General features: G+C 49.5%; 1 protein-coding gene across 4 annotated transcripts in view; it reads left to right on the top strand.

The window, feature by feature from the left end:
* The window catches only part of ZFAT (zinc finger and AT-hook domain containing), a 273,128-nt gene that overhangs the window by 126,589 nt on the left and 120,277 nt on the right, over nucleotides 1-26,262 (top strand). For 3 of the 4 annotated variants that reach the window (XM_055314428.1, XM_055314427.1, XM_055314426.1), the window contains one exon: nucleotides 9,646-9,897. In XM_055314428.1, coding sequence (XP_055170403.1) covers nucleotides 9,646-9,897 — 252 coding nt within the window. Of the gene's footprint in view, nucleotides 1-9,645; nucleotides 9,898-11,228; nucleotides 11,386-26,262 lie in introns of those variants that run through there. The other variant, XM_055314429.1, reaches the window with a different exon arrangement.

Here is a 26,262-nt window from a genome sequence, read left to right as displayed (position 1 = left end):
CCTATTTTTAAAAGATTTTATTTTTTTATTCATGAGAGACACACAGAGAGAGGCAGAGACACAGGCAGAGGGAGAAGCAGGTGCCCTACAAGGAGCCTGATGTGGGACTCTATCCCAGGATCATGCCCTGAGCCAAAGGCAAACGCTCAACCACTGAGCCACCCAGGTGCTCCTTGAATTCCTTTTAGTACTTTGTGTCCTCCTAGGAAATTTTCCATTTCATCAAAGTTATCTGATTTGTTGGCATATAATTACTTGTTCATAGTATCCCTGAGAATTAAAAAAAATTTTTTTTTGTAAGATGAGTGGTAATGTTCCATCTTTCATTCCTGATTTTAGCTACTTGAGTTTTACCTGTTTTTTCTTGGTGGGTTTAGCTAAAAGTTTGTCAGTTTTTACATTTTATCTTCTGTTTTTCTCTTTAATCTCTTTACACTCTAATTTTTATTTTTATTTCTTGCCCTTCTGCTTGCTATGCATTTGGTTTGTTTCTGTTTTCTCTGGTTTCTTGGGTTGGAAGAGATTGGTGATCTTTCTGTATCTCACACAGTCACTTACAGCCTTGTGAAGCCTGCTCTCATTGCATCCCACGGACATTTGTATGTCACGTTTTCCTTTTGATCATCTCAGCATATTTCCTAATTTCCTTGATGATAGCCTCTTTGACCCATTAGTTAGTTAGGAATGCCATTTAATTTCCATGTATTCTTGAGTTTCACAGATTTTTTTTTCTGTTCTTTCTTACTTTTCTTTTTTAAAACTAAATTTTAATTGGTGTACATGATTATATTAGTGTCAGGATGTACAGATAGTGATTCGATATTCTTATACATTGTGAGATGATCACCACAGTGGCTCTAGTCACCACCTGTCCCTGAAGTTATTACAATATCATTGATTATATTCCCTATGCTGTACTTTTCTCCTTTTTTTTTTATTTTTAAGACTTTTTAAACATTTATTTACTTGAGAGAGCATCAGTGAAAGCAGGAGCAGGGGGAAGGGTCAGCAGGAGAGGGAGAAGCAGACTTCACGCACGCCCAGCAGGTCCCCAGGATCATGACCTGAGCTGAAGGCAGAAGCTTAATCAACTGAGCCACCCAGCTGCCCCTTCTGTGCTGTACTTTTCATCCTCATTACTTACTTATTTTTTACCTGGAAGTTTGTACCTCTTACTCCCCTTCATGTACTTCACCCATCCCCCATCCCCACCCCATCCCCCATCCCTCTCCTTCTGGCAACCACCAGTTTTTTCTCCATAACAATGAGTCTGTTTCTGTTTTGTTTCTTTGTTTTGTTTTTTAGATTCCATATATCCATATATAAGTGAGATCATTTGGCATTTATCTTTCTCTTTCTGACTTACTTTACTTAGCATAATACTCTCTAGGTTTATCTGTGTTGTTGCAAATGGTGAGATTTCATTATTTTTTATGGCTAAGAAATATTCCAGTGTGTGTGTGTTCCTGCGTTTGTGTGTACGCACATATAACACATCTTTTTTCCCCCATCTATCAGTGGACACTTAGGCTGCTTTCTTATCTTGGCTATTGTAAGTAATGGTGCCATGAATGAAGATGTGCACATATCTTTTCAAATTAATGTTTTTGCTTCCTACAAGTAGAATTTCTGGATTGTAGGGGAGCTTTATTTTTTTTTAAGTTTTTGAGAAGACTCCACACTTTTCCAGAGTGACTGCACCAGGTCGCATTGCCACCAACAGTGTGAGAGTTCCCCTTTCTCCACATCCTCGCCAACACTTGTTATTTCCCATCTTTTTAATAATACCCCTTCCGATAGGTATGAGGTGGTATCTCATTGTAGTTTTGGTTTGCATTGCTCTGATGATGAGTGATGTTGAGCATCTTTTCCTATGTCTGTTGGCCATCTAGATGTCGTCTTTGGAAAAATGTCTGTTCAGGTACTCTGCCAACTTTTTAATTGTTTTTTTTTTCCCCTTTTTTTTGGTTATTCACTTGTATGAATTTTTTATTTCTAATTTCAGTCCACATATTTTGTATGATTTACACATTTTTTGAGACATGACTTATGTGGTTTATCTTGGAGAACATTCTGTGTGTATTTGAGAAGAACTTATAGTCTGCTGTTGATGGTGGCATGTTTTTATAGATGCGTGTTAGATTTTGTTGGTGTATGGTGCTGTCCATGTCTTCCATTTCTTTACTGATGCCCAGATTTTATAATTGAGGAATACGTGGCTCAGAGACTGGAAGAGTTACAAGAACACACGGTTACCTAGTTAGTAGGTGGGAGGGTGGGATCTGGGCCCAGCTGCTCTGAGGCATTTGCCTCTTCTTGTACTGCTCTGGGCATAATCAGACTCTTACTACGAAGCTACTTTAAAAATTACTTTCCTTTATTAAATAATTTACTTTGACTTAAATTTTTCTTGAACACATTTCCTCTCTTTTGTGTGTGTGTATCCTGGAAGATTAGTTGCCTGTACAGTTTAATTTTTAAAAGTATTTAAGACTTTAATTAAACTCAGACTCTTAATACGAGAAAATTTTTTTCAAAAGTCTTTCATTAAGAACTCCAAGTCCTCCTTTTTCTCTCTGTGCGAGTCTGTAAAATTTGAGGCTTCTAGAAGCTTAGTTTCTCTCTGATGATTTCTATTCAGGTTTAACCTTCACAATTCATTTTAAGTTGAGAGATACTTGAAATGGTTTAATTAAACCTTTAACTGAGTAGTAATTGATTTATTATTTTGGTCTCTCTTTATAACATGAAGGTTCCTAAATCCTTTGGTTTATTTTATAGCCTTTTAATCTTTTTTGCTCATGTAGGAAGTGGTCTGCCTAAGAACCTTTCATTTTCTCCTCTCTTCCCTATCAAATCTCTGGCTGCGGTCCAAGGAAGAATTGCCTCACGGAGAGAATGTGTGTGTGTGCGAGTGTGTGATGGTGTCTGAGAACGTGTGTGGGTGCATGTTTGGGTGTGAGTGGTGGGTGAGGCTGCACGCGCATGTTTGTTCATCCGGTGGCAGCTGGGGCAGGTGGGCGTGCTGCAGCCCAGCCTACACGGGTTCCTGGAGGGCCTCATTTGGACTCTTCCATCTTCTTCCCCTTTCAGACCTTCTGTAGAAACTTCTCTCATTTTTCTTTCTGCCTTCCCTCCCACCCCACTTCTTTATTCAGTAACCCCGTGTCTTTTCTATGCTGGGGCACTGTGCTAGGTGCTGATCTGAAGGGGGAGGACGGGGCGCTCTTCCTGCTGGGTCTGCCTCCTGCTTAGTGGGTGCAGGTGGGCAAAGAGGCAGTCGTGCAGGACAGCGGGCAAAGCACGTCTCTGGGATGGAGGATGGGCCACTACAGCGGGGGTCAGAGAGTCTAGTTCGAGGGTGAACAGAGGCTTCCCACAGGAAGTTGCCATCTAAATCTAAACCTCTGTGCTGTCTTTTCTGGACAGCTACCACAAATAGGGTCATTTTTTTTTTTAAGGTTTTATTTATTTGAGAGACAGCATGCATGAGAGAGCATAAGCAGGGGGAGCAGCAGAGGGAGAAGCAGACTCTCTGCTGAGCAGGGAGCCTGATGTGGGGTTCTATCCCAGGACCCTGAGATCATGACCTGAGCAGAAGGCAGCCACTTAACCAACTGAGCCACCCAGGCACCCCCACATGGGGTCGTTCTGAGTGTACACAGGCATGTTGTACTCAGTGTTCCAGAAAGCACTGCAACCTGAGCCCTCTAATCTACACAGGTAGGCGGTGTGGGGGTAGTTAAAGAGCACCCATCTCGGGCTCAGAGAGACTCAGGTTCCATTCCTGGAACTGTCATGTGATCGCCATGGCTGTGGCTGGCACATAGGGTGCTTTTGTGCGGATCATAAAAAGGTGCCTTCATTCCAGGCTGGTGGGTTAGTAACGGGCTTTCTTTGTGGGAGAACAAGTATAAAATGGGATCAGGGCTGGCACAGCCGGTGCCACAGGGTTCAGCTGAGGCTCGTGGAGCATGGCCCAGGTCTCGGGTCCCCTCCCCTCCCCCCGTGGCACCTCATTGCAGGTCTCAGCCTGCACCGTGGAGGCCCTGCCAGTGGCTTAGGCAAATGGTTTTGTCAGTGTCAAAGGGAGATAAGATGCTGGCCTTTTTTTTTTCCCTTGAAAAGGTTATGAGGTAAATACGTGTTAATACGTAATGCCTTAGTATGTGGTATGTGCGTGATGCACTTTGTAGTCTCCTGCTTCCCATTTCATCCATCTGTCGTCTGGTTCAGGAGTTGGATCACACTGAGGCTTGTAGCTGGGTGACCCTGTCACCGTTTTCCTGCAGAGCTTAGAGGAGAGGTCAGATTGTATTATTCCTGTGCTCTGAAATTCACTGCACTGACAAATGTGAAGTTCACCGACTCCGAGGCAAACAGTGGGTTCAGAGCCTTGCGTTCCGCTTACTTTGTATTGTGTCGTGGTGTGGGGGGGAGGCAGCTTGATTAATCTTCTTAAGCCTCAGTGTCCTTTTCTGTACAATGGGAGTGACTCTGATGCTTCCCACAGAGACCGGATGGAGAAATGCACGTGCTTCACCTGGTGCCGGAGCTGTACGGGCTTCCTCATTATCCCATGTTGTGTGACATTTCCCCATCACTGCTGGGAGATCCACAGGGAGCAGGCGTGGGTGCCTCTGGCCTCCCTGGCGCCTTGTGGTTCAGGGCTGGCTGCCGTCTGTCCCGCCAGGGGGACGCTGCATTCCCCATAAACCTCAAAGGCCCACACTTCCTCATTTCTGATAAATAATTCATTGTCTTCCCTTTGCTTCCTGGGCTTGTTGGAAGTAAATGTCAGGGAGATTGACTGTCGGGCCCAGCCGTGTTAGAGTTTCAGGATTTGCCTAAATTCTCGAGTTGGCGTGACTGGGTTGAGCTGCACAGTGAGGGTGCTGGCTTTATCCCTGGTCTCTGGCATCATGGAATGTGTATTACGCCCCTAATTCCATACTGACTTCCTTGGTGTGTGAGAACCTTTAAAATGAAGAAATCAAGGGGAGGGTGCCGTGAGGAGCGAGAGCAGGTGCACCCCGAGGAACCCCATGATCCAGCAGTGGCCCGGTTGGGAAGGTAATGGTTGCTCCAGACAGATAGTCCAAGTCAGAGTTTTAATGACTATGGCCACAGTAATAAGCACTTGCCACTTACCGACCACCTTCTAAGTACTATGCTCAGCATTTTAATGCACGGCTTTTATTTGTCCGTGACTATAACACACAGACAGTTTTGTGTTTATTTTTCATAGCAGAAACGGCAGCTTGGGGGGGATTTAACTTGGGGAGGCCCGTCTCCCCGCTGGGATTCTCTGTGCTGCAGCACTGGTTCCTTTCAGTGTCCAGAGCCGACCTGAGGGCTCCGTGACCCGGCGGAGAGAGCTGGGCAGGGAGAAGGGAAACCCGGGTCCTGGCTCTGTGAGCTCAGCAGCAGATTCCAGAAAATGTGCCAAGACCCTTGAACCTTGAAGTCCCTTATTTCTCTTCCTGTTGAGGAAATTACATTTCTATATCCATCTCCGAGGGTTTTTATGGGGGTAAAATGAGATAAGGACTCGGAAAAGGCCTTGCACACTTGAGTGATGTGCAAATAAAGAGCTTACGTTATTAGATTTTTAGTAACGTGGAGCTGTTTTTATCACAGGGCTCATGTTGTCTTTTGATTGAATTTAATGACCTTTGGCTGATTTCTTCCTGTCCCTTGCTAGTTTTGGCCTTGGATCTGCAAGGATGATTCTCTGCTTGTGAGGATGTGTCCCCAAACTGTGGCGTTGGGGCAGGATTGAAAGGATGTGTGGTGGCTCGCCTCTTTTTTCCTTTTGGAAACTGGACACAGGAAATGGTTTCTTTTCCTGCCATCAAACTATGCGTATTGACTTCTTAAAGTGTCTCCTACATCTCCAGCTCTGATTGCGACCCTTGGGCTCTGGGAATTCAGCCTTCGGATGTGTAACAGGTGGGGAGACAGGGAAGCACGCAGGCCGGAGGCTCTGTCAGCGGCGTGTATGCCACATGTGCCTCCCACTGTCCATGCGAGAGCGGCTGGGATGGCCGCCTGGAGGAGGACCTGAGGGTTTGAGTGGGGGGCTTGGGGTCTGACTGGGGTGCAGGAGGTGGGCGCGGATGGGGGAAGCAGTACAGGTACGTACAAGGAGACCAAGATTATCGGTGCAAATTTAGGGAAGTCTAGAACATTGCTGAGCACTTGAGAGAGAGCCCCCCCGCTCTGTGTGCATGCGTGCACGTGTTGGGCCATGTGAGGACCTAGAGACCTCAGAGGTCTGAGTGTTGTGAACAATGGAATGTTCTAGAGCAAGGGCTCAGCAGTGAGATAAGGATTGCAGGCAGAGGAGGAGGGGAGCAGGAGGCTGTGGTCCGGGGGCCGTGTGTAGGGGTCTAGGTGACAAAGAACAGAGAGGGGGTGTAGTGGGCAAATGTCTTTAGGACAAACCACAGAGCACCCAGACTGGCCGAAGGAGAGAGTTCATGGAGGAGGAAGGGGAGCGGAAGGTAAGCCCATCCCGGGGTTTTGATTACGAGGTTGCAGGAGTTCCCTTGCCCACTTCCACAGATCTCAGCAGTTCTGTAAAATGTTTGTAGTTGACAGCAGCAACTCGTTTTCAGTGCTTTTAAATTATTCCCGATTCATTTATGAATATTTCATTTTTCGCTAACTAATTGGTCTTGAGCAGCTGCATTATGGATGTAGCAAGATGTAAGATTAGTTTTGTCACCGTCGTGTTAGAGGATTTCCAAAGCTTTCAGGGCTGATTTTGTGTTTCTTCCTTGACAGCCGGCTTGTGTGCGCTGCTCATCGGTTTAGCTCTCGGAGATGTGCTGGTACCGCTGTGCAGGACAGCAGCTCTGCTGCCGGGGGCACCAGGTGGTCAGGACGAGGGCTCAGCCTGCAGGGAGTCCCCCATCTGGGGGGAGAGACGCGGATGGGGCAGAGCCTTGCTCGCACCCTGTGCGCCATGGTTGCTGGCACGTGCTCGGGCGCATCTCTGAGGACAGGATGCCGGGTGCCCTGCCGCAGAGAGTGTGCTGAACCCCAGTTAGGGGCACAGTTGCCCACGAGACTGCTGACCCCGCCACAGGCTTGGGAGTCCCTCCAGGGCCACCATCGCTCTGACCAGCTAGCTGCGAATTCAGGGGACCCTGAGGACTCCCTCCAGTTCCAGAAGTGGCTTAGAATGGTTCACAGAACTTAGAAAAGCACCCTTACGAGTACCCTGTTAAATACCATGTGTAGGGAGAGATTCACGGGCCGAGTCTGGGACTGGGGGGCTTCTGGACGCGGAGCTGTCTGTCCTCCTCCTGCCCCCGTGGAGTCCTGGACGCTGTTGCCTTCTCCCTGCTGTATTATGTGACAGGACTTGAGTATTTCCAACCAGGGATGCTCGCCCAGCCTTCGGCGTCCATCTCGATGACCCACCAACCCCGTGGCTGGCCTGCAGTCCCTCGCTCCTCCCAGAGGTTCGGGGGAGCACCTCTGTTCTCCAGTTCCTCCCGAGCTCAGAACTGGTCTGACTTGTCACAGAGCCGAGGTGTAAGGCCTGTTGTTAGACTGTCAGCGGCCCCAGCCCCAGGCAGACGGGCAGTCCACCTGTCAGGCGGGACGTTCTGGGACCCAGAGGTCACCCCCAGCGGCAGAGGGCAGAGTGCCCGGGGTAAGGCTGCTCCTTCAAACGGCTACGTCGAAGGAGGAGCGCTGATGTGCATCTGGCAGCCGGCCAGGCCTTCGGGGAGGTTGGGCCCGGGCCGCGGACATGCACGACGGTCCCGCCACTCGCTCTGCTGCTATGCCGTTCATTGTCGCTTCGGGAATTTGCACAAGTACATGCTGGGGGGAAGATTAGCAAGGAGAGAAGTTTCCGTGGCTGTGAGGTAAACAGGTTGTCCTTCTTTCCTTGCCACCCACTCCAGCCTCCCGTACGTGGCAGTGGGCCTGTGTCCACACAGCTGTTGTTCTTCTCGGGAAAATCCATTGCGGACAGTGGGATCCAAGGGTCCCGCGCCCTTGTCCGTTTGATCTGGTCTCTCTGTCTGCCTTCCTGTTGCTAAGTACTTTCCCTCCCCTGCCCCCACCCCATCTCCAGCACGCCCCCGGACATAGCAGGGAGGCGGTCACGGTGCACTGTGCTGGCTGCCCTGGCCGAGGAGGGCTCAGGTTTGGGTCTCTTGCTCAGTGTTGAGCCACCCTTGGCACTGCAGCTCTGCAGAAGCTCTGCCCCCAGAAGCCCCCCCCCCCTTACTCCCCAGGTCTTCCCCATTCTGGTGCACGACCTCTCTGAGTTCTTGGGGACCCTGCGTCAAAGCAGACTCCTGTGTCCAGAGCCCACACTTGCCATGCCACTCTTTCCCTGCAGACTCTGCTCCAGAACCATCCTGCCCCCTCCCCTCTGGTCTCCCTGTCTGATGTGGGAGCACAAGGACCTACTTAAAGGGTCTTCATGGGGGTAGCAGTGGGCAGCGTGGGGGATGCCTACCTGTGCAGACTGGTGGCCTTAGAGCAGGGAGACGGGCTGAAGATCTCATTCTGTACTTTACCATGTTACCAGGATGCTGCTGGAGCCAGGACCCCCTCCTTTCCTCTGCAGCTCAGATTTGGATGACTGCTGAAATGCCATACCTTGGCAGATAGGCCACTAACAGTGCTGGTTTCCTGCTTGGCGTCTCTCAGGATACCTGTCAGGTCACATCACCTGGGACCGGCCACTCCCTTTTCACGCACCCAGCAGCACGATGCTTCCCGACCCCACTCACCCATCTTAATTCCCACTTTCATTCTGGAGATCAGTGTCTTAAAAATGAGGGCTAATTAAGAAGAAACACAAGTTGAAAAATGGTTTGAAACTTGTTCTGCAGCAGCTCTGAGCGTGCCATTTAACTCACTAGGTCGCTAGGAAACTCGAAAAATACGGCTGTTGTCTTTAGTCCTGTAATTGGTAGATTTAGATTGTAATTATTTTTTCTCTGTTTTATCAGAACAATTTGGCTGTAATAATTATGATGCCTTGAAATAATCTGAATAGTCGTGTAGCTCGTTAAGAGCATGAAAAGCTAAGCAGCCTTTGCAAATCCTTTGCACAGAAGTCCTTAAGCACATTCTGAGAACAGAGTGTTAATGGAGCTAGGGGTTCTTTAGAAGTCTGATTTGTGAGCCAGGGGGCTGCCGGTCACAGTTTAGAACCATCCCCGCTTTATAAGAGAAGATGTACACAGGTTCTCCTCAAACGATATTTTTAAAAATATTTATTTATTTATTCATGAGAGACGGGGGCGGGGGGTTGGAGGCAGAGACACAGGCAGAGGGAGAAGCAGGCCCCATGCAGGGAGCCCAACGTGGGACTCGATCCTGGGACTCCAGGACCACGCCCTGGGCCGAAGGCAGGCACTAAACCGCTGAGCCCCCGGGCTGCCCATATTTTTAAATCAGAATATAAGGAAATTTAGTGCATGCTAGTGTGTAGATGCAGAAACATTAGCACTAAAGATACTATTTGCAGCTTGTACTTTCTGGCACTACGTCAGACTCTTGTTTTTCATAAAACCCGAAACTGAACACATTCCCACATTCAGAGGTTGGGTGTGTGTCCTGCCCTGTGGCCACGTGTGACGACATTGTGCTCTCTTCTTTCCTTGGTAGAGTTTTTGGTCATGAAGAGGAAGAGAGGCAGGCCCAAGGGGTCCACGAAGAAGCCCAGCGCCGAGGAGGAGCTTGCGGAGAGCATCGTGGGTCCGAGCGAGGACAGTCCACCAGTCCCGGAGGAGGGGAGCAGTCTGGCCCCCGGCAGCTTGGAGTGCAGCAAGTGCTGCCGCAAGTTCTCCAACCCACGCCAGCTCAGAAAGCACATCTGCATCATCGTGCTGAACCTGGACGAGGAGGACGGAGAAGCAGGTACGGTCGCTGAGGGCCGAGCGCGTCCGTTTCCCCCACACATGTGAACGACGGACGGCAGTCTTTCCTGGGTCAGTTTTGACAGGGAAATCGAGCCCTTACACGCAAGTCTCACCTGTCTGGGAGAGTTCCTAGTTTTGGAACGGTCACCATGACAGTGAGTCATCTCTGAGTTGAAGGTGTCCTGCTTGAGTGGTGCCCACGGAGTGCAAGTCCTGGGGGTACTTGAGTGGGTGCACTGGGGTCTGCACAGAGGGTGAGACGTGGCATTTCCCTTGGTGAGCTGACATTCCGGGTGCGACAGCAGGGCTGCACATCACAGAATGTCAACAGGGAATAAATCCTCGGTGGGGAGACGGCATTCCGATGGGCAGCTGATGGGCAGTCGCGGGGAGCCTGCTGTTACGGGCCAGGTGGCACTGGGATGCTGAGGGAGGACATCTCAGAGGGTGGATGGGACCGTATGAGCACGAGGGCAGACATTAGGATGCTCAGCATCTCTGTGATGAAGCTTGATGACCAATGGAGGCCAAGGGCCTGAGTGTGGCGGCATCCTGGAAGCAGCTGAAGGGCATCGGTGCTTCCTCCACCCGTGTTCCTGGCGAGGCCTCCACTCGGAGCAGCTTCTGAAAGAGGCCGCAGTAGGTGTGACATCACTGTGTTAGAGCACGCCTCGTGGGCAGCCTTCTGGGGAAGTGAAGCACCACTGCCCTGGGTGGGGGGTACTGGGGAGACCCTCTACCTTGGGCTCCGCTGTCGTCTGGCTCTTGTGCCCACTTGGGAAGTCTTCAGACTGCCTGACCACTGAAGAAGTTCTTACAGTGTGTTGTGCTGTGCTAAGGATGTTACGTGGGAGACTACTCTGGTTAAAATGCTTCCGGCTTTGGAACACAGCTGCCTGGGTGGGAATCCCAGCTGCTTCAGCCCTTACCAGCTTCCTTCTGCCTCCATTTCCTCATCTGTAAAATGGCAATAAAACCCAGCACTCTCACAAATGGTTGCTTTGAGGACTAAATAAGGCAGGACTTAGAAAATGCTCAGAACAGTGCTTGCATAAGAAACGGGCTCAGCAAATGTTAGCTGTAACTTTCTTCCAACAGTACTGTTGTTCTCCTTCCTGTCCTGTAGAGAAGGATAGTTAGATCCTGGGAAATCAGGTCATTTGCCTGGCCAGGGTCCTTCAGTTAGCAAGGGCACCTAGCCTGTGGACCTCAGTTCTCAAGTCCTTTACTATAAACACCTCCCAGCAGTGAAGCAAGACTGTTGGTGTGCAAAATCCCAGCACAGATTGGAGGAATAATTGCATAACTCATCACCTGATGCTTACCCAACATCTCGGTTGGTGGCCATGGCTCATTGCCACCATCCGTGCAAACTATAGAGAACATGAAACGTCATTCTATCCTATGGAGAACTGCTCTCAGGGGGGACTATGTGAACCCCTTTCTAGGATGCATGGGCTAGTGCCAATACGAGCATTTAGACGAGGTAAGTCAGCGAGGAGGCAGCTGTCCCAGGGCAGAGCACGTGTCATCACCGTGTGAGACACTTGGCTGGGGAGTGCTCTGGCCTCAGAGCCCGATGCCCATGTGGCAAATAAGGATACTTTTACAAGTGAGATGGTTGAGGGAGGAAGGATTAGGACGGACCTTCCTGCCCCCGAAGGACTAATTTCTGGTGGATTTGTCACCCACTGGCCCTGGGTTATGGAGCTGTTCCCATGCCATGCATTACTCCCTCCCTCCTTTTCTTCCCACAAATGGTTAATGGTGGTTGCATTGTGTTTATTACTTTATCGCAGTATGGGTAACAGTGTTAGATTAGTTTCAGGTGTGCAACATAGGGATTCAGCAAACCCATACATGTCCGGGTACTCACCACTACCGCCCTCCCAAATCCCACCACCCACCTCCCCTCTGGTGACCATCAGTGTGTTCTCTAGAGCAAGGATCTACTTTTTCGTTTGTCTCTCTTTTTTTCCCCCTTTGTTTTGTTTTTTCCATTCCACACAGGAGTGAAATCATATGGTGTTTGTCTTTCTCTGTTTCACTCAGCACTCATTGTACCCTCTAGCTCCATCCACATCCCTGCAGATGGCAAGAGTTCATTCTTATTATGGCTGAGTAATATTCCAATGTGTGTATATAGACCACACCTCCTTTATCCATTCATCTGTTGGTGAACGATCGGGTTGATTCCATAGTTCGGCTCTTTTAGATAACGCTGCTGTAAGCATAAGCCTAGGCGTGCATGTATCCCTTTGAATTACTGTTTTTGTATTTTTGGGGGGTAAATACCCAGCAGTGTGATTGCTGGATCATAGAGTAGTTCTATTTTTAAATGTCTGAGGAACCTCCATGCTGTTTTCCAGAGCGGCTGCACCCGTTTGCATTCCCCATGGTGGTTGCGTTTTAATCAGAAGGGCCAGCTGTAGCCTTCAGAGCGGCTCTGTTTGTTCCTGCCTGCCTGAGAATCTGAATCTCTCTCATCATTCAGTGCTGTCTTCTTGAGGATCTGTTTTGTTTTTGTGCCTTCACATGATTCATCCTGTCAGACTCCTTCTGGGAGACTCCGGGGCTTTTTGTACAATTATGGCTGGAAATCAGGGATCTCTTTTGCAAAGCATTCCTGCTGCTTCTTCCTCCAGAGGTCAGACCTGGATCTAACTTGGATGCAGCCTGAGAAGTTCACTCAGATCTGTGGATGTTCTGCACTGCCCTCAGGGTTTTCTTCCAGAAACAAAGTTTTTCAGTGTCTCCCCTTCAGAGTAAAGTGCAAAGTCCTCTCAAGACCCTCAACACAAGGATCTTTCCCTGGAACCCTACGACATTACTTTTTCTGTGTCCTGTTGTTTGCAATTGATGAAATTTAAGCTATTTCCAATCTTCTGCTGTTGTAAATATTGCTTTAATAAATCTTTCTATATGCATATATACGTGTGTGTGTGTCTGTGTGTGTGCATGTGTATACACACCCACGTACATGTGGATTTGTAGACTTATAACTGTTATTTTTGTAGGAGAAATCCCTAGAAATATAACCCCTGGGTCAGAAAGTATATTACTATTGTCAACCCCCCCGCCCCCCGCCCTGCCCCGAAAGCTCACACCAGTTCAGATTCCAAAAGTGTCTGACGGTGCCTATTGGATATTGACTTTTTTTCTTCTTTTTTAATACCTGGGATGATATAGAAAATACTAAGAGGAAAGTAACAGTAATCCAGAAACTCACTGCCTAGGGGGATTGACTATTAAACCATATAAAAAAGAGAAGAAAGATCCTGCTTAGCTGTGTGTACACATACATTATTTAGAAATGGGGCCATGCATCATGTTCTGTGATTTTAACCACCCCCCATCCCCCCGCAATGTGGCCAATTGAAGTCTTCATGTCAGTTTTTTTTTATTGCACAAGCTGTTCCGTAGCTCTCTCTGGATACTCACTGTCTTACAGCTGTTAGGTCATTAAGTCACAGCAACCTTTAGAAGTAGGCACTGGTGTTATTCCCACTTTACAGAAGAGGAAACTGAGACACAGAGAGGTTCTAAAGCTTGCTTAGACCACACAGCTGTTAAGTGGCAGGCCCAGGTTCCAAACATGCCTCATTGCAGGGACTGTGCAATGCTTCCTGACCCCAAACGGTCAGTAAATGGAGATTTCTGTCATTTTTAAAGGCCACCCAGCATTTCACCATACACGCAGGCCATACATTTTCCTTCACTGGTTTCCAGTCTATTGACATTCAAGATTGGTCTTAATTTTTCTCCCTGATTAAAACAACAACCACAACAACAACACAGGTGACTGGTCTTAAGCATGCATTTTAATTTTATTATTATATTTGTACTCATGCTATTATTGCCTTAGGCAAATACCCAGTAATATAATTGTTGGGCCAATAGGGGCATATTTTACGTTCTGATGCACGCATGCACGTTGCCAAGCTTCTCTGCAGACAGCATCCGTTGCTTCCCTTCCCGACACCGGCTTGTACCCTCCTGGGCCCTCTTCACCCTGCGCATTGTCTGTCCTCACCCCTGCCCGTCTCCTAAGATGACAATTCCCTTTAGTTGTTTGTATTAGCGTCTATGTGGTCATGAGTAGACCTTCTGGTTATAGAGTTATTGGGGATTTGTGCTTTGTGTGTAATTTGGGGTGTTCCTCATCTGTGTCCTTTACTTACTTCCCTTGGGTTGCCGTCTGTGCAGAAAATATTCTCCACAGTTTGTCTTTTCATTTCTTTTTTTTTTTTTAATATTTATTTATTCAAGAGAGAGAAAGAGAGAGGCAGAGACAGGGAGAGGGAGAAGCAGGTTCACCGCACGGAGCCCAGTGCAGGATTCAATCTTGGACCCCGGGATCCAAAGGCAGACACTTAACCGCTGAGTCACCCAGGCATCCCTTGTCTTTCCATTTCATTTGTAGCCTTGCTTTGTTTTCTTTCATGCTTCACTGGAGTTTTAAATATCTGTACTGTCACTCCTGTCGAATGTTCCTTTTAGATTTCTTGCCCTTTTCATCATAGCTGAGAACACTTACCGATACCCCAGAATAATAAAATACATGCTTCTATCTATTCCTCTGTGATTTGTATGGTCTCTTTTATTACCCATGATTTGGATCCATCTGGAAATTGTGGTTTTGTGAAAGTCGTAAAGTAAGACAGTTCTTTCAGTAAACACGGGCAAAAGAATTATGTTAATAAATTGGGAGATAAACTATTTCAAATCCTGGGGTCCAGAGAAGAAATAATAAGGGTCTGGCTCAAAGTCTTTAAAAAAGTAAAACTTTGTATTTTGAAAATAATTGCAGATTCACAGGAAGTTGCAAAGATTGTAGAGAAATCTTGGTGCCCTTAAACCTGTTTTCCCCCAATGGTTGCATCGTATGGAGTTACGCAGCGTGTGCTCAGACTCAGATGCGGACCGTGATGTGTGTGTGCAGCTCCGTGTCATGTCACTCAGGGGGACCCATGCTCCTGCTGCAGAATCACCCCGCTCCCACCCTCGGCAACCACAGATCTGTCCTCCAGCTCTGTAATTTGGTCATTTCAAAAATCTTACGTCTTTTGAATCACATGGTATGTGACCTTTTAAGATTGGCTCAGAAAACCCCCTTTTCAGACTCACTTTCATAGGTTTACAGTCGAGGAAGTTGAAGTCCAGGAGGTGATGATTATCCAGAGTCACACACTGCATCCAAGGTCGGCCGGGGTGCGACCCCACACCTCTGGACTCCCACTCTGGGGCCAGCCCCGCGGTGTCCCTCATCTGTGCCTTCAAACCTGTCTCATTTCCACCTCATGGATGGAGATTTTATTTCATTTCAGTGTACTTCTGTCAGTCTTTTACACTCACCTTATTGGAAACTACCCTGCGTGGTTCCGCTATTTATTTTCCGCTCTGTAATTAGTTAGGTCACATCTCCTGCAATGGCAGACGGGAGCAGTCCTTTCTAATAAGGTTATCAGCTGCCTCCAGTAATAAGCTGTAGAGAAAACGGCCTCCTATTCCACTGATTTGAGTGACCTAAAAGGACTTTAATTTAACAAATATGAAACAGAAAAGTAGAAGCTCGGGGAGTTTCTCTCTTTCTGGCCCTCATTGAAGCCTCTAAAATATGCAGCGATGACCTTATGCCCGTCTCCTTTGCGGCCACCGTCCCTACATTTGCTCCGTGTTTCCTAGTTTGCCAAGCACAACATTACAATTTGGAAAATTCTCGCATAATTGTTTTAATACATGGTCTGTAAAGAGCAGTTTAGTGATATTTCAAACAATTGACCTTGACTCTCCAGCTTGTTAAAACAATAAAAACAACACAAGCCTTTCCCTGCGCTGAACCTGGCAAGTTAAAATAATACTTTTGGTGTGTATTCTATATTTATTTATTTTATTCTGCATTTGAATAGCAAAAGAAACCAGGAAAAGAGATTTCTTGTGCCATTATGCGGAACAGCTGGTGTTTCTGAAAAAACAGTCTGCAGCCTGCAGAAATCAATATGTCAACTTTATAAAAGTGACTTCTGAACCTTTGTAAGCTTATTCTCTCTGGGGTCCTTTTTTGCAAAGAGAGTTGCAAAAATTTGCCCTTATTCTTGTGGAATCCGTCCCAAAGATGACAAGGCATTTATTTAAGATCTTACATAAGATGCACCTATAATCTTCATGGAGGTCTTTTTAGAACAATGTTTCAAGTGCCTTCTGCTGTATTTGTGTTAGCAAAACAGCGGACTTGGTAAGAGCCGCTGTGATTGAAAACGGTTTTGGGTGAGTTGTGTTTGAAGATTTGCAGGCATGAAGGAAGGGCAGTGTCACTCTCTGAATATGACGCCTTTCTCCGTGGAGAGTTGTGTAATGGTGATGACTGTTTGCTTTTGCTGCCTGTAAACCCCGGTTTCACCTGTGCACCCGTCAGGTGGATGGAAGCCTGGAGGTCACGCAGCACAGCGGTCTCTGGAAACACTCTGGCTTTCGGTGTGCTGGGAAGTGTGGGCACGTGTGCTGGCTCTGTTCACATTCCGTCCCCGTGACACCTTGAGCTCCTAACTCCCTCCTCCCTCTCCAGCTGCCCCTGCTCCTGCTGCTTTGTGAGCTTCAGTTCTTCTGCTCGTCACGTCGTGTCGCTGTCGCTGAGCCTGTCAGTCTGCGTAGGCCACGTCACGCCCTTACGACAAGCCTCTCCCGCATTGCCTTGGCTCTAACAGAACCAGGTTCACGTTCTCCTTCGGACAGGACGCCTACTGCAGGTGCTCAGAGGCTCTGCTCACTCAGGGTCGCAGACAGCAGCCACCACTTGCACATGGCTGGTCACTGTGCAAGAAGGGAGAAGAGCCCTGGATGGTTTCCCCTAAGCCTGGAAGTGACACCTGCCACTTCTGCTTGTGCATTTCATTGGCCAGAACTGATGACATGGCCCCACCGACTTTGAGGGGCCAGAAAGTGTAGCTGTGCATGTGCCTGGGTTGGGGGAGAACAGAAGATGTTTGATGACTGTCACTAGTGACTGCTGTTTGCATCCTGTACACAGCCTGGAATTCACCCCCTCTCTGGGCTCTGACTTGCAGATATCCTCCATGGCCAGACCCTCTCCTGAACTTGCAGTCAGTTTGGGTGCCCCATAGGCAGCATAAACTCTGTGGCACGTTTGGTGTGGTGCTCGTTTTCTAGCTCCTTATAAATGGACCCCCTTCCCCCATATTCCAACTTGGTGACTGTCCCCACTCTCCAGATGTCCCACCCCTCACATTTGCCACTTGCCACGGTCAGTTGACTTTTTCTCCATCTGTGCTGTGCTTCTTAGAGGTTAAGCCCCATCATCTCTTCCACAGACTCTTGTGACAGCTCTGTTCTACTCTGCCCTTCTGTTCCCATCCATGGTATGTGTACACCGGTGATTTGAAAACACATCCGTGATACATATATTCCTTTATTTACTAATAAGTTTCATTTTTAAAATTTAAAAACCATCTTACAGGGTCCTTGCTGTAGGCCTACCACTATTCTGAGTGTCTTACAAATATTAATTCATTTCCTCTTCATAAAAACCCCATGAGGTAGTTACTAGTTTTGTCCCCATTTCACAGAGTAGGAAACTGAGACAGGCATCCTACCCAATGTTGCATGGTAGTATGTAGTGGGCCTGGGATGGGAGCCCAGGCATTTTTGCTCAAGTACACATTTGCTGTAAGAGTTTATTATAGACAGTTTACATATGTAAACTATAAATTTCACAAGGATATGGTAAGAAAGGAAAAGAGGAATCCTATTTTCTTCCCAAATATCAGTCGATTGTTTTAGGCACGTGTTGGGTGTGTGTGCAGACATCTCTCTGAAGTGCAGACTGGTCACATCCCTCCCCCAGAGACAGACCACCGTGCCCACCCCTGTTCACAGACAGGCTGAGCTCATCATGAGCCTGCTAGGTCATTTATGCATAAACCTGACAGCTGCTCCCTGCCTAGTACCCCTCCCATGTTGCCCACCTATGACTCTGTTACAAACTTCCAAAGGCCCCAGAACCCTGTACTTGTGGTCTCTTGTGTGTTCTCTTTGCCTAGAAAGGGGACCTCTGCCCTCTGAATAGCCACACTCATCCACAGCCCCTGAGCCCCCCAGGCCCTATGCCATCCCTTTGCCTTTGCACACCCATCCTTTCTGTGGGATGCCAGAGCCCTCTTGTGTGCCAGCAGATTCTTGTTCACCTGTCACCTCTGATCTCATTCATTTTGCAGGCTGGTTGAGTGTGCCCTTCTTTGTCCTCAGCCTCTGTCTCCCAGCAGCCCAGGCTGCTCACTCCAGGCCATGTGTGTCTCCTCATGTTAGGTGTGTCATTTGTATGTTTGTCTCCCCACATGCTGATAGCTCAGCAAGCAGGATCCCATACTGTCCCCAGAGTCTGGTGCCCTGCACATGGCCTAGAATCATTCATACTCTCCTCTCTGCCAAAATCTAGAGCCAGACTCTACTTCTTTATGGATTTGACACAGAGACATACTGCACTTTGTGTGGGTATCTCATTTCACTGTTCTCTTTCCAGTGTTTACATCAGGGCCTGGCACACAGGAAGTGCTCAGTAAATGCATGAATCCTGTAGATCAGAAACTAGGGCTGACAGTGTCTAATGGGCAGCAAACTCAAAGTTAGTTTTTCTGATTTCCACATATATTTCTATGTGATGTGGGGCAGATGACATGGATGACATGTTGATTGGCCATCCATACCTGCTAACAGTCATTTCTGGACTCTGTGTTCTTTACATTTTGGGTTTCGTACCCCCTTTTACCACCTGTATTTGATGGTTGCCCATGAATATTACTTCTCAGTCATTGGAAATAGAAACCTGAGTCACCCTTAATTCCTCCTTTGATCTCACCCCAGACCAAATGAACTGTCACTGAGCCCTGCTGGCTTTTGCCTCCCCCTTAGCCATTCTGGGACCCCCAGTCTCCTTGCTGCCCTTCCTCCCTGTCCCAGGTCTAGCTTTCTCATCACTCTCAAGCACTTTTACCCATAGCGCTTGGATTGGTCACTCCACTTCTCAACTGGCCCTCTAGACAGCCCCCCTTAACAGAGTGGTGTCAAATGCAAAGGTGACTTGTTGCTTTCCTATTGAGCATCTTCCCATGGCCTCCCTGACCCTGCAAGGAGGGTTCTCCCCCTGCCCTGAGACTGAGGGTTCTCCCCAGCTGCATCTGGGCTGCTGCTCTGCACAGTTGTGCTCACTTGTCCCCTGGCTCCTTTGGTGCAGGCAACTTTTTCTACTTAGAGGGCTCCCTCATCCTTCTCCACCCCCTGAACCAGCCAGCTCACTCCCCAGGGCCAGCACCTCACCATGGAGGGTATTGGCAAATGTCTGCCCAGTGGCAGTACCTGCACATGATCTTCATTATTACCCCAGTAGCTTCTGAAACTAAATGAAGTTCAGATGGATGATAACAGGATATGTGATTGGAGTTCTTTAGAGAAGGAAGACAGTGTGGGACCCCTAGCCAGGAACCCATAGGGAGCTCTAGAGCGGGCCCCAGAGATGGGTATGATTCAGGCTGCTAAGTTTCACAGGTGTTTGTGTACGTGCTCGCAGAATTTCCAGAGGCAAGGTAGTCGGGAACTTCCATGGGTCTGTAGGATCCTAGATCCAGGTCAGCAGGACCCCGATGCTTATGGGCCCTGGCCAGACCCCACAGTGATGTGTCCTCCTTGTGTGTGCCCAGCTGTGCCAGCTGCCTCCAGGGCACTGAGTATCTGTTCTGATCCTCCTGCTGGATGCCAGATAAAACCTCCCATCCTGCTGGTAATTAAGTCTCCCAGTGTGAGCCACAGAAGTCACAAGGAGAGCTGGCACTGTGCACTCGGCTCTCTCTGCTCCTGACTTGCTGTGTCTTGGGCTACCAGGGGCCCCTCAGAGCTTTTTTTTTTTTTTTTTTTGTAGTGGGAGCAAGGAACTAACAAAATCGCACTTAAGCAGCAGGACTTTAAGGTAGGACTTTTTTTTTTTTTTTTTTTTTTTAAGGTAGGACTTTTGAATGAGGACTTTCTTGTTCAGGATCCTGGAGGCCGTCTGGGGCCGTGCTTGTGCTGGCTGGCGGGGCCTGCATTGGGCAAGTCTGTTCTGCTGTGTCAGGAGGCAAAGGTTGCAGCCCATTGCATTCTGCTGTGTGAAGTTCAGTGGACTGCCTGCTGCGTCCTGCCGTGGAGGGCCTCGATAGGGTGCGATGGATTCCGTGGCACAATAGGCCTTCACTCTAATTGATGCCTTTTCCCAAGACAAGGAACCACCATGCATCGTGACCCTAGTTTGAAAAAGAGTGCTCTCTCTCCCCTGGAAACCCCTGATTGCTAAGTACCGGGATGGGTGGCCCATGGCACATGGCCCAAAGCTTTCAAAGCCAGATGTACTGCTGTGCCTGGTGCTTCTAATCTGCCAAGGAGGCCTGCTAAAGCAGAGGGCTGAGATCCCCACAACAGGCAGATTCTCTTCTTTTTTTCCTCCTAATTCCTAGGCTTGTGCTGTGGTTGGGTGCCAAGCCAGACTTCGGGGATCAGAGTTGAGTAAGATGAGTCTCCTCCCTTGAGCAGCTGAGTGTCTGAAAACAGGGACAGGGGGGTGAAGAAATAACAAAAGATAATGAATGGGCCAAACCGGTGCAGAGGAGGCAAGGCAGGGCCACATGTCTGTGGGGTACATACTGGAGGGCTTCCTGAGGAGGGTGCCTGAACTCCATGTCTGAACGTGACTTGGCATTTTTGTGGAGAGAAGCTGAGGTAGGCACTTCCTTGAGGATGGCTGAAGCACAAGCCTGCAGGTGCAATGATGTAACGGGAATAGGGGTCATGTGGAAAACAAAGGCTTCGTGCTGTTCATATGCTTCTTTTCATAGCTGTCCCTCCGTGGGGACACTGCTGGAAGTAGATGCTTGCCTGGCTTTCCTTGGGAGCAAGTCCACCGGGAAGATGTGAGAAAGCCTGAGGGGAAGAGCAAAGGCAAGAGTGATGTGTATTCAGCAGGTCCGCTGGAATTTGTGGGCTAATAAGTTCCTTAACTTGCTGTCTTAGCAGCATGGACTGAATTGGTGCCAGAGTCCCAGAATATAATCCCTTATCAGTCTGCTGTTCTGACAAGTGTTCTGAGCTTTTTATTAATGTGGCTGATAACACTTAAGTCTCTGGGGCGTTCTGAGATTTAATTAGTTCTTGGGCAATTTAGAATAGGTACTTGAGAATATTAGTGCAGCGTTAATTATAAATGAGTGCATATGAGCTAATTTCTTCAAATGTATGATTGCATGTACACTTAACTCTTCATCTGCCCTCTGCCAAGTCAACCTGTGTGGGTTGAGTGTTGTCATTACCTGTAGGGGACTCTGTGAAGTCCTGTGGGGAATTGGAGGATACAAACACAGACACAGATCCCACTTGCTAAGAGTGTAGAGTTGGAAAATGGAGCAGCATCCCTCCCGAAGGAACCCCTTTGGGACAGGAGGGGATGGTGAGCAAGGAGCAAGGAGATCTTGTATCAGAGGGACTTAGTTTTTCTTTGTAAGGTCAGAGAAGATCAACAGAGTCAAGGGTGCGTGTGCCTGTGTGTGTGTGTTTGTGTGTGTGTGTGTGTGTGTGTGTGTGTGGTTAGAGAAGTGTTTTGATTGAGAAGCTGCTGACTGTGGTGGTTGCTGGCACTGTGATGGCAAGTAAACAGAAGTTCACGCAGTAAACTTGTTCAGAGCTTAATGATCCAGGCAGAAAATGATACCAGCATTTTGAGGTAAGCATGAGGAGCACCTGTAGAGGTTACACAGGGTCCGAAGGGAGCTCAGAATAGTTGCTGTGCAAGCAGCCTGGGAGGGCAGGGTGGGAGTCAGAGAGGGCTTGGGTAGAGGTTTGAAGGCCTCATGGGTCTCATATTCCAAGGAGTGGGGGTACAAGTAGAGATTGGAGGAGGAGGGGAGTACCAGCACTGGCAGGGGCATCAGCATTCCTTAAGGCTCAGAGGAGCCCCCCAGCCACATGTGGTAAGTGGGACATGGTGGGGGGCTGGTGCCATGGTCCTGATGAGGCTCTACGGTCTCTGAATCCAGCAGTGGCCATGGGAGTGGAAAGAAGCGGACGTATTCTAGAGCTTGGGTGGAAGTGTGAGTCCCACGGCCTGGGCAAAGGTTGGAGTGCATGGGAAGAAAGGCAGAGTGAGTGGGAGGTGGCCTTGGTTTTTGGCTTGGGTGCTGGGGTGGAGGATGGGCCCTGCCAATCTTGAGAACCCAGGGGAGAAGCAGGCTTGGGCAAGAGAGGACGTGTTACTTCTGGTCACGCGTTGAGTTTGACGGACTGTGGCTGTCCAAAGGGCTGTTTCTACCCGGCTGTGGAGCCAGCAGGAGGGCTGAACTGGAGCCCTCAGCTGTGGGGCCATCAGCGAGTGAGGGCACCAGTGGATGGTCATCAGGGACTGGGCGGAAGTTCCTGAAGACCTTGCTGCTGGGCATCCGGTGGGACAGGAAGGCTGGAAGTCTTCCTGTGAGGGGGAGGACAGTCATCCATGGTAAGTCAGGCAGGGAGATGAAATGAGATGAAGCTGGGATAAGGCCATTGGTCTTGGGGCTTGAGAGTGTGGCTTGTGCTGACCTATAGATGAGATGAGGCTCGGAAAGAGCCATCTAAGGTGACCAAAAGGATCACGGAGCCAGTGGGATGTGCTGGGAAGCTGATGGCATGCATGAATTGACACCTTGAACGTTTAATAAAGGGATCCTTTATTAAAGGATTAGGTCCTGCAGGAGACTGGACAGTAGGGCAGCGAGGTGTTGTTAACACCCTAGGTGTGGAGGCAGCAGGGAGAGTGGTCCCCAGAACTCCAAGGGCCAGCCTTTGGTAGAAAATGAAACAACCTCAGATGAGCCAGGAGAGGGGAGTCCGAGGATGAACTGCACCCCACCGCATTCCTGCCTCGGCCTCCGTGGACCAAACCCAGGGGAAGCCAGAGGGCAGGGGAGCACCCGCAGGACCCTCACAGGCAGCTGGGTACAGGATGGAGGGGCAGTGCCTAGAGGGGCAAATGGGAACTTCTTAGAATACTGAGCATCCTGGATTTCTGCTTGTTGTCCTTAAAATGGGACAAATGTTGGGTCTCTGCTCCTGAAGCGACAGTGCCTCTGGTTTTGTGGTCTTAGCACCTCCTGCGTGTGAGGGCAGCAGGCCCTGTGGTAGAAGGGTAGGGTGGGGTTGGGGAGGGTCTCAGCTCCGTGGGCGTGCACGCTCATCTGTGAACATCTCCTTCCACATCAGGCTTCATAGTCCACTTTGTGCCATTGCTCTTTTAAACACAATCTTTTCAAAAGGAAATGAAATACAAAGAATTACGTTAATGTGCTGGGGTTGAAGAGCAGTAATGCACGGATGTCAAAGAATTAAAATAATAGTTCCCAGAAGGCCGATGACTCAGCAGAATGCCCGGGGCCAGGGGTGGGGGAGGCGGGTGCCTCGCTACAGCGCTCTGTACTAGCCCACGGTGAACGGAACCCTGAGGACCCGTAATCCCAGTCCCAGACCCGAGTCGGGTGTGCGGTCATCGGCCCCACGGCATCCCCCAGGGATGACTGCGCAAAGCCTCACTGGGCCACCTTTCCCTCGCTTGAGCCTCAGAGTGACTCGCTTTGCACACGCAGAATGTACTTAAGTTTAGAGAGTTTCTGACCCATCCAGCTGAGAGGCAGATTGTGGGTCGCACACCCTGTCCTCCGCCATGGACCCTCAGAGGGATGACTGTGGTTGAAGTGCCATTTGACGTGGCCCCTCTTCGTGCATCTCATGCACTAGTGTTCAGGCTGTTTCCAGGGCCCTTCAGAGGTGTCTGCTACTTAGGATGGACGGCCGAGGGGGGTGGGGGGCCGTGGGGGAGGTGGCGAGGGGGACCCCACCCATACTAACCAAAGTCATGCCCCTTTATCGATTGTTTACATTATAATTGCTTAAATAATTCACTTGAAAAGCATCCTGCTGCTAAGACCATTTGGGAAGCACCATCCTAAGGCAGCGAGGCTCACGCCAGGATTCTGTCCCAGGAGGTGGCGTGAAATGGCTGATCAAGGGCCCCTCCGCCAAGGCCTTGTGTTCCGGGAGAGTGCATCTATTAGAGCCTCGCAGCAAAAAGTGAAGCTTAAAAAGATGGGTAAGAAAGACACACTGCACATGATGGAGTTACAGGTGTTAATGCCCAGGCAAGTGCCCTGCTGTAGGGTACCACGCCGTTGCCAGAGTGGCGTCGATCCTCTGTCCGTCCTGATCGGTGGCCAGGGACAAATGCCAGACAGACACAGCCCAGTGTCAGATGCTGCTGAGGGGGTTGATGCTGACCTTTCCTCCTGTGGCTGGGCAGGCCTCCCCAGGACGGCCCTTCAGGACCTGCTGGGGTTGGATAGTGTCTGGTCCAGTCTGCTTGTCCAGCACGTCAGGTGGATTTCAGCCACCAGTCGATCTCATTAAAACTACGTCCTATTTTTCTGTTGGAGAAAGAGCCTTTTCTAGAGCTCAGGGGAGATATTTTAGAGTTCTCATACAATTTGAAGACAAAATACTACTGTAAAATGGATTGTGTAATTAATACCCGCACACAAAAGCAGGCTATTTGGACGATAGTTCACCTTAAAAAGAGCACATAGAGGACTTGGGGTGTGACCTGGCTGCCTCCCCACGGTCCCCATCTGCTCATGAAAAGATGCCGACTTGCTGGCCACTCCTCATCAGGCTCCCTGTGTTAGGCCCAGGGGGTCATCCGGGCGTTCTCTGAAATAAGGGTGAGCAAATTATCTACAAGTACCCATCGGTGTTGGGCTGGGAGGCTGGCTGGTGGGCAGCTGGGGTTCTCTGAGTGTCAGCGTCCCGCCGTCCTAGAAGAGCCACCTGTAGCTACCTTGTGTATCATCAGGGGCCTTTGTCTCCGTGCAGAGAGCATAGGCCTTTCCCTGTGTGAACGGAACCGAAACTCTGGTTTTCTTTACATTCCAAGAATCACCTCTTCTTAGCAGGGAGCATGGCTGCAGAGCAGGGGCTGTGGGCCACCAACACCGACAGGCCACAGTGGGATTTTAAATGCTCGGCCCCGGGTGCAGTCTGTTGCAGCAGGGTGGCCAGCTGTGTGGTCAAGTGCGCAGCGTGCCTTCCTGTGGCAGGTAGGTGGGGGGGTGCGCGATTGGGAGCAAATGGCCCCTTGCTGCCTGTGGGGACTCAACTGAAGGTACACCCAGCCTTTATGCCAGCCTTTATGTCCTGCCCCTACCCACCTAGCCTTCTGCACGCGGGTGGGCCAGGCCTTGTTGGAGGGGAGTGGGCTAGGAGGAAAGAGGTTATTTGGGGGCAGTGTTTGGGTGCCGAGGTGCGTGCTTGCCGAGCACTTTCCCCAGGGATAGAGCAGAGGGATGGGTGTGCAGATCACTTCTCGGCCCAGTGGCCAGGCCCATCTGTCCTCTCAGTCTCCTTGAGATGACATTAGGCTCCACCATGGAGCCCGGCTGTTCATTTGGTTCCTGTCCATGCACTCTGTTCTTTTTCTGCGCCCATCAGGGGCAGGAGTGGGCAGTGGGAAGCCCTTGCTCTGTTGCAGATGAACTCAGGTATGATGTTGGGTGTGCTGCCTAATGGGGGAGGGTCTCTCGGTCCTGTCGCCGCTCCCCCTCACTGAGCCGGCCTAGGGACAGAGCAAGTTCATAAGGGCCCGAGGACAGAAGGAGGTGGCGACCTGTGTAGCATGCTAAGGGTTGGGGTGGTGGTCGGTGTTTGTTCGTCTGTCATCTGTCGAGTGGGTGAGCTTCAGATTCTCTGGGGGCAGGAACGGCCTGGCTTTTCTCTGGGTCCCCAGAGCCTGGCACAGGGCCAGGCATCCAAGGGGCCTTCACTTGTTCTCTGGTTAATGAATGGCTGACTTGCCCACTGGGTGAAGTGTGAGGCCCTGTTGTCTCCACTTTACCAGGTCCCTAGGCGTCCTGCAAAATGGGCTACATCCTGCCGTGCTTTGTTGCACTCACATCACTGGGGGGTGGGGATGGGGGTGGGGAGGGATGGGGGGAACAGATACAACCAAGCCACAAGTGAATAAATAGGCCATGTCACAGTGACAGTTCTCATCATTAGGAAATTATGCATGAGTTGTGTTCGTTACATCGGGACTAGAGCGCTAGCCTCCGCACTGTGTGGACATTTGGACCTACCCGGCCTCCAGGTGCCTGATTACCTTCTAACATGCTATGTAATTGGCCTATTTATCATGCTTTAAATATATTGAATGTCCCCGCTAGCACGTGAATTCCAGGAGGCAGGGATCTTTCTCTGTTTTGTACACACGGTGTCCTGAATGCCTGGGACGGTACCTGGTGCTCCCTAAGTG

This window comes from Nyctereutes procyonoides, unplaced genomic scaffold (genome assembly GCF_905146905.1).
Source record: "Nyctereutes procyonoides isolate TBG_1078 unplaced genomic scaffold, NYPRO_anot_genome, whole genome shotgun sequence".
Taxonomy (NCBI): Eukaryota; Metazoa; Chordata; class Mammalia; order Carnivora; family Canidae; genus Nyctereutes; species Nyctereutes procyonoides.
This window is presented reverse-complemented; position numbering and strand designations above follow the sequence as displayed.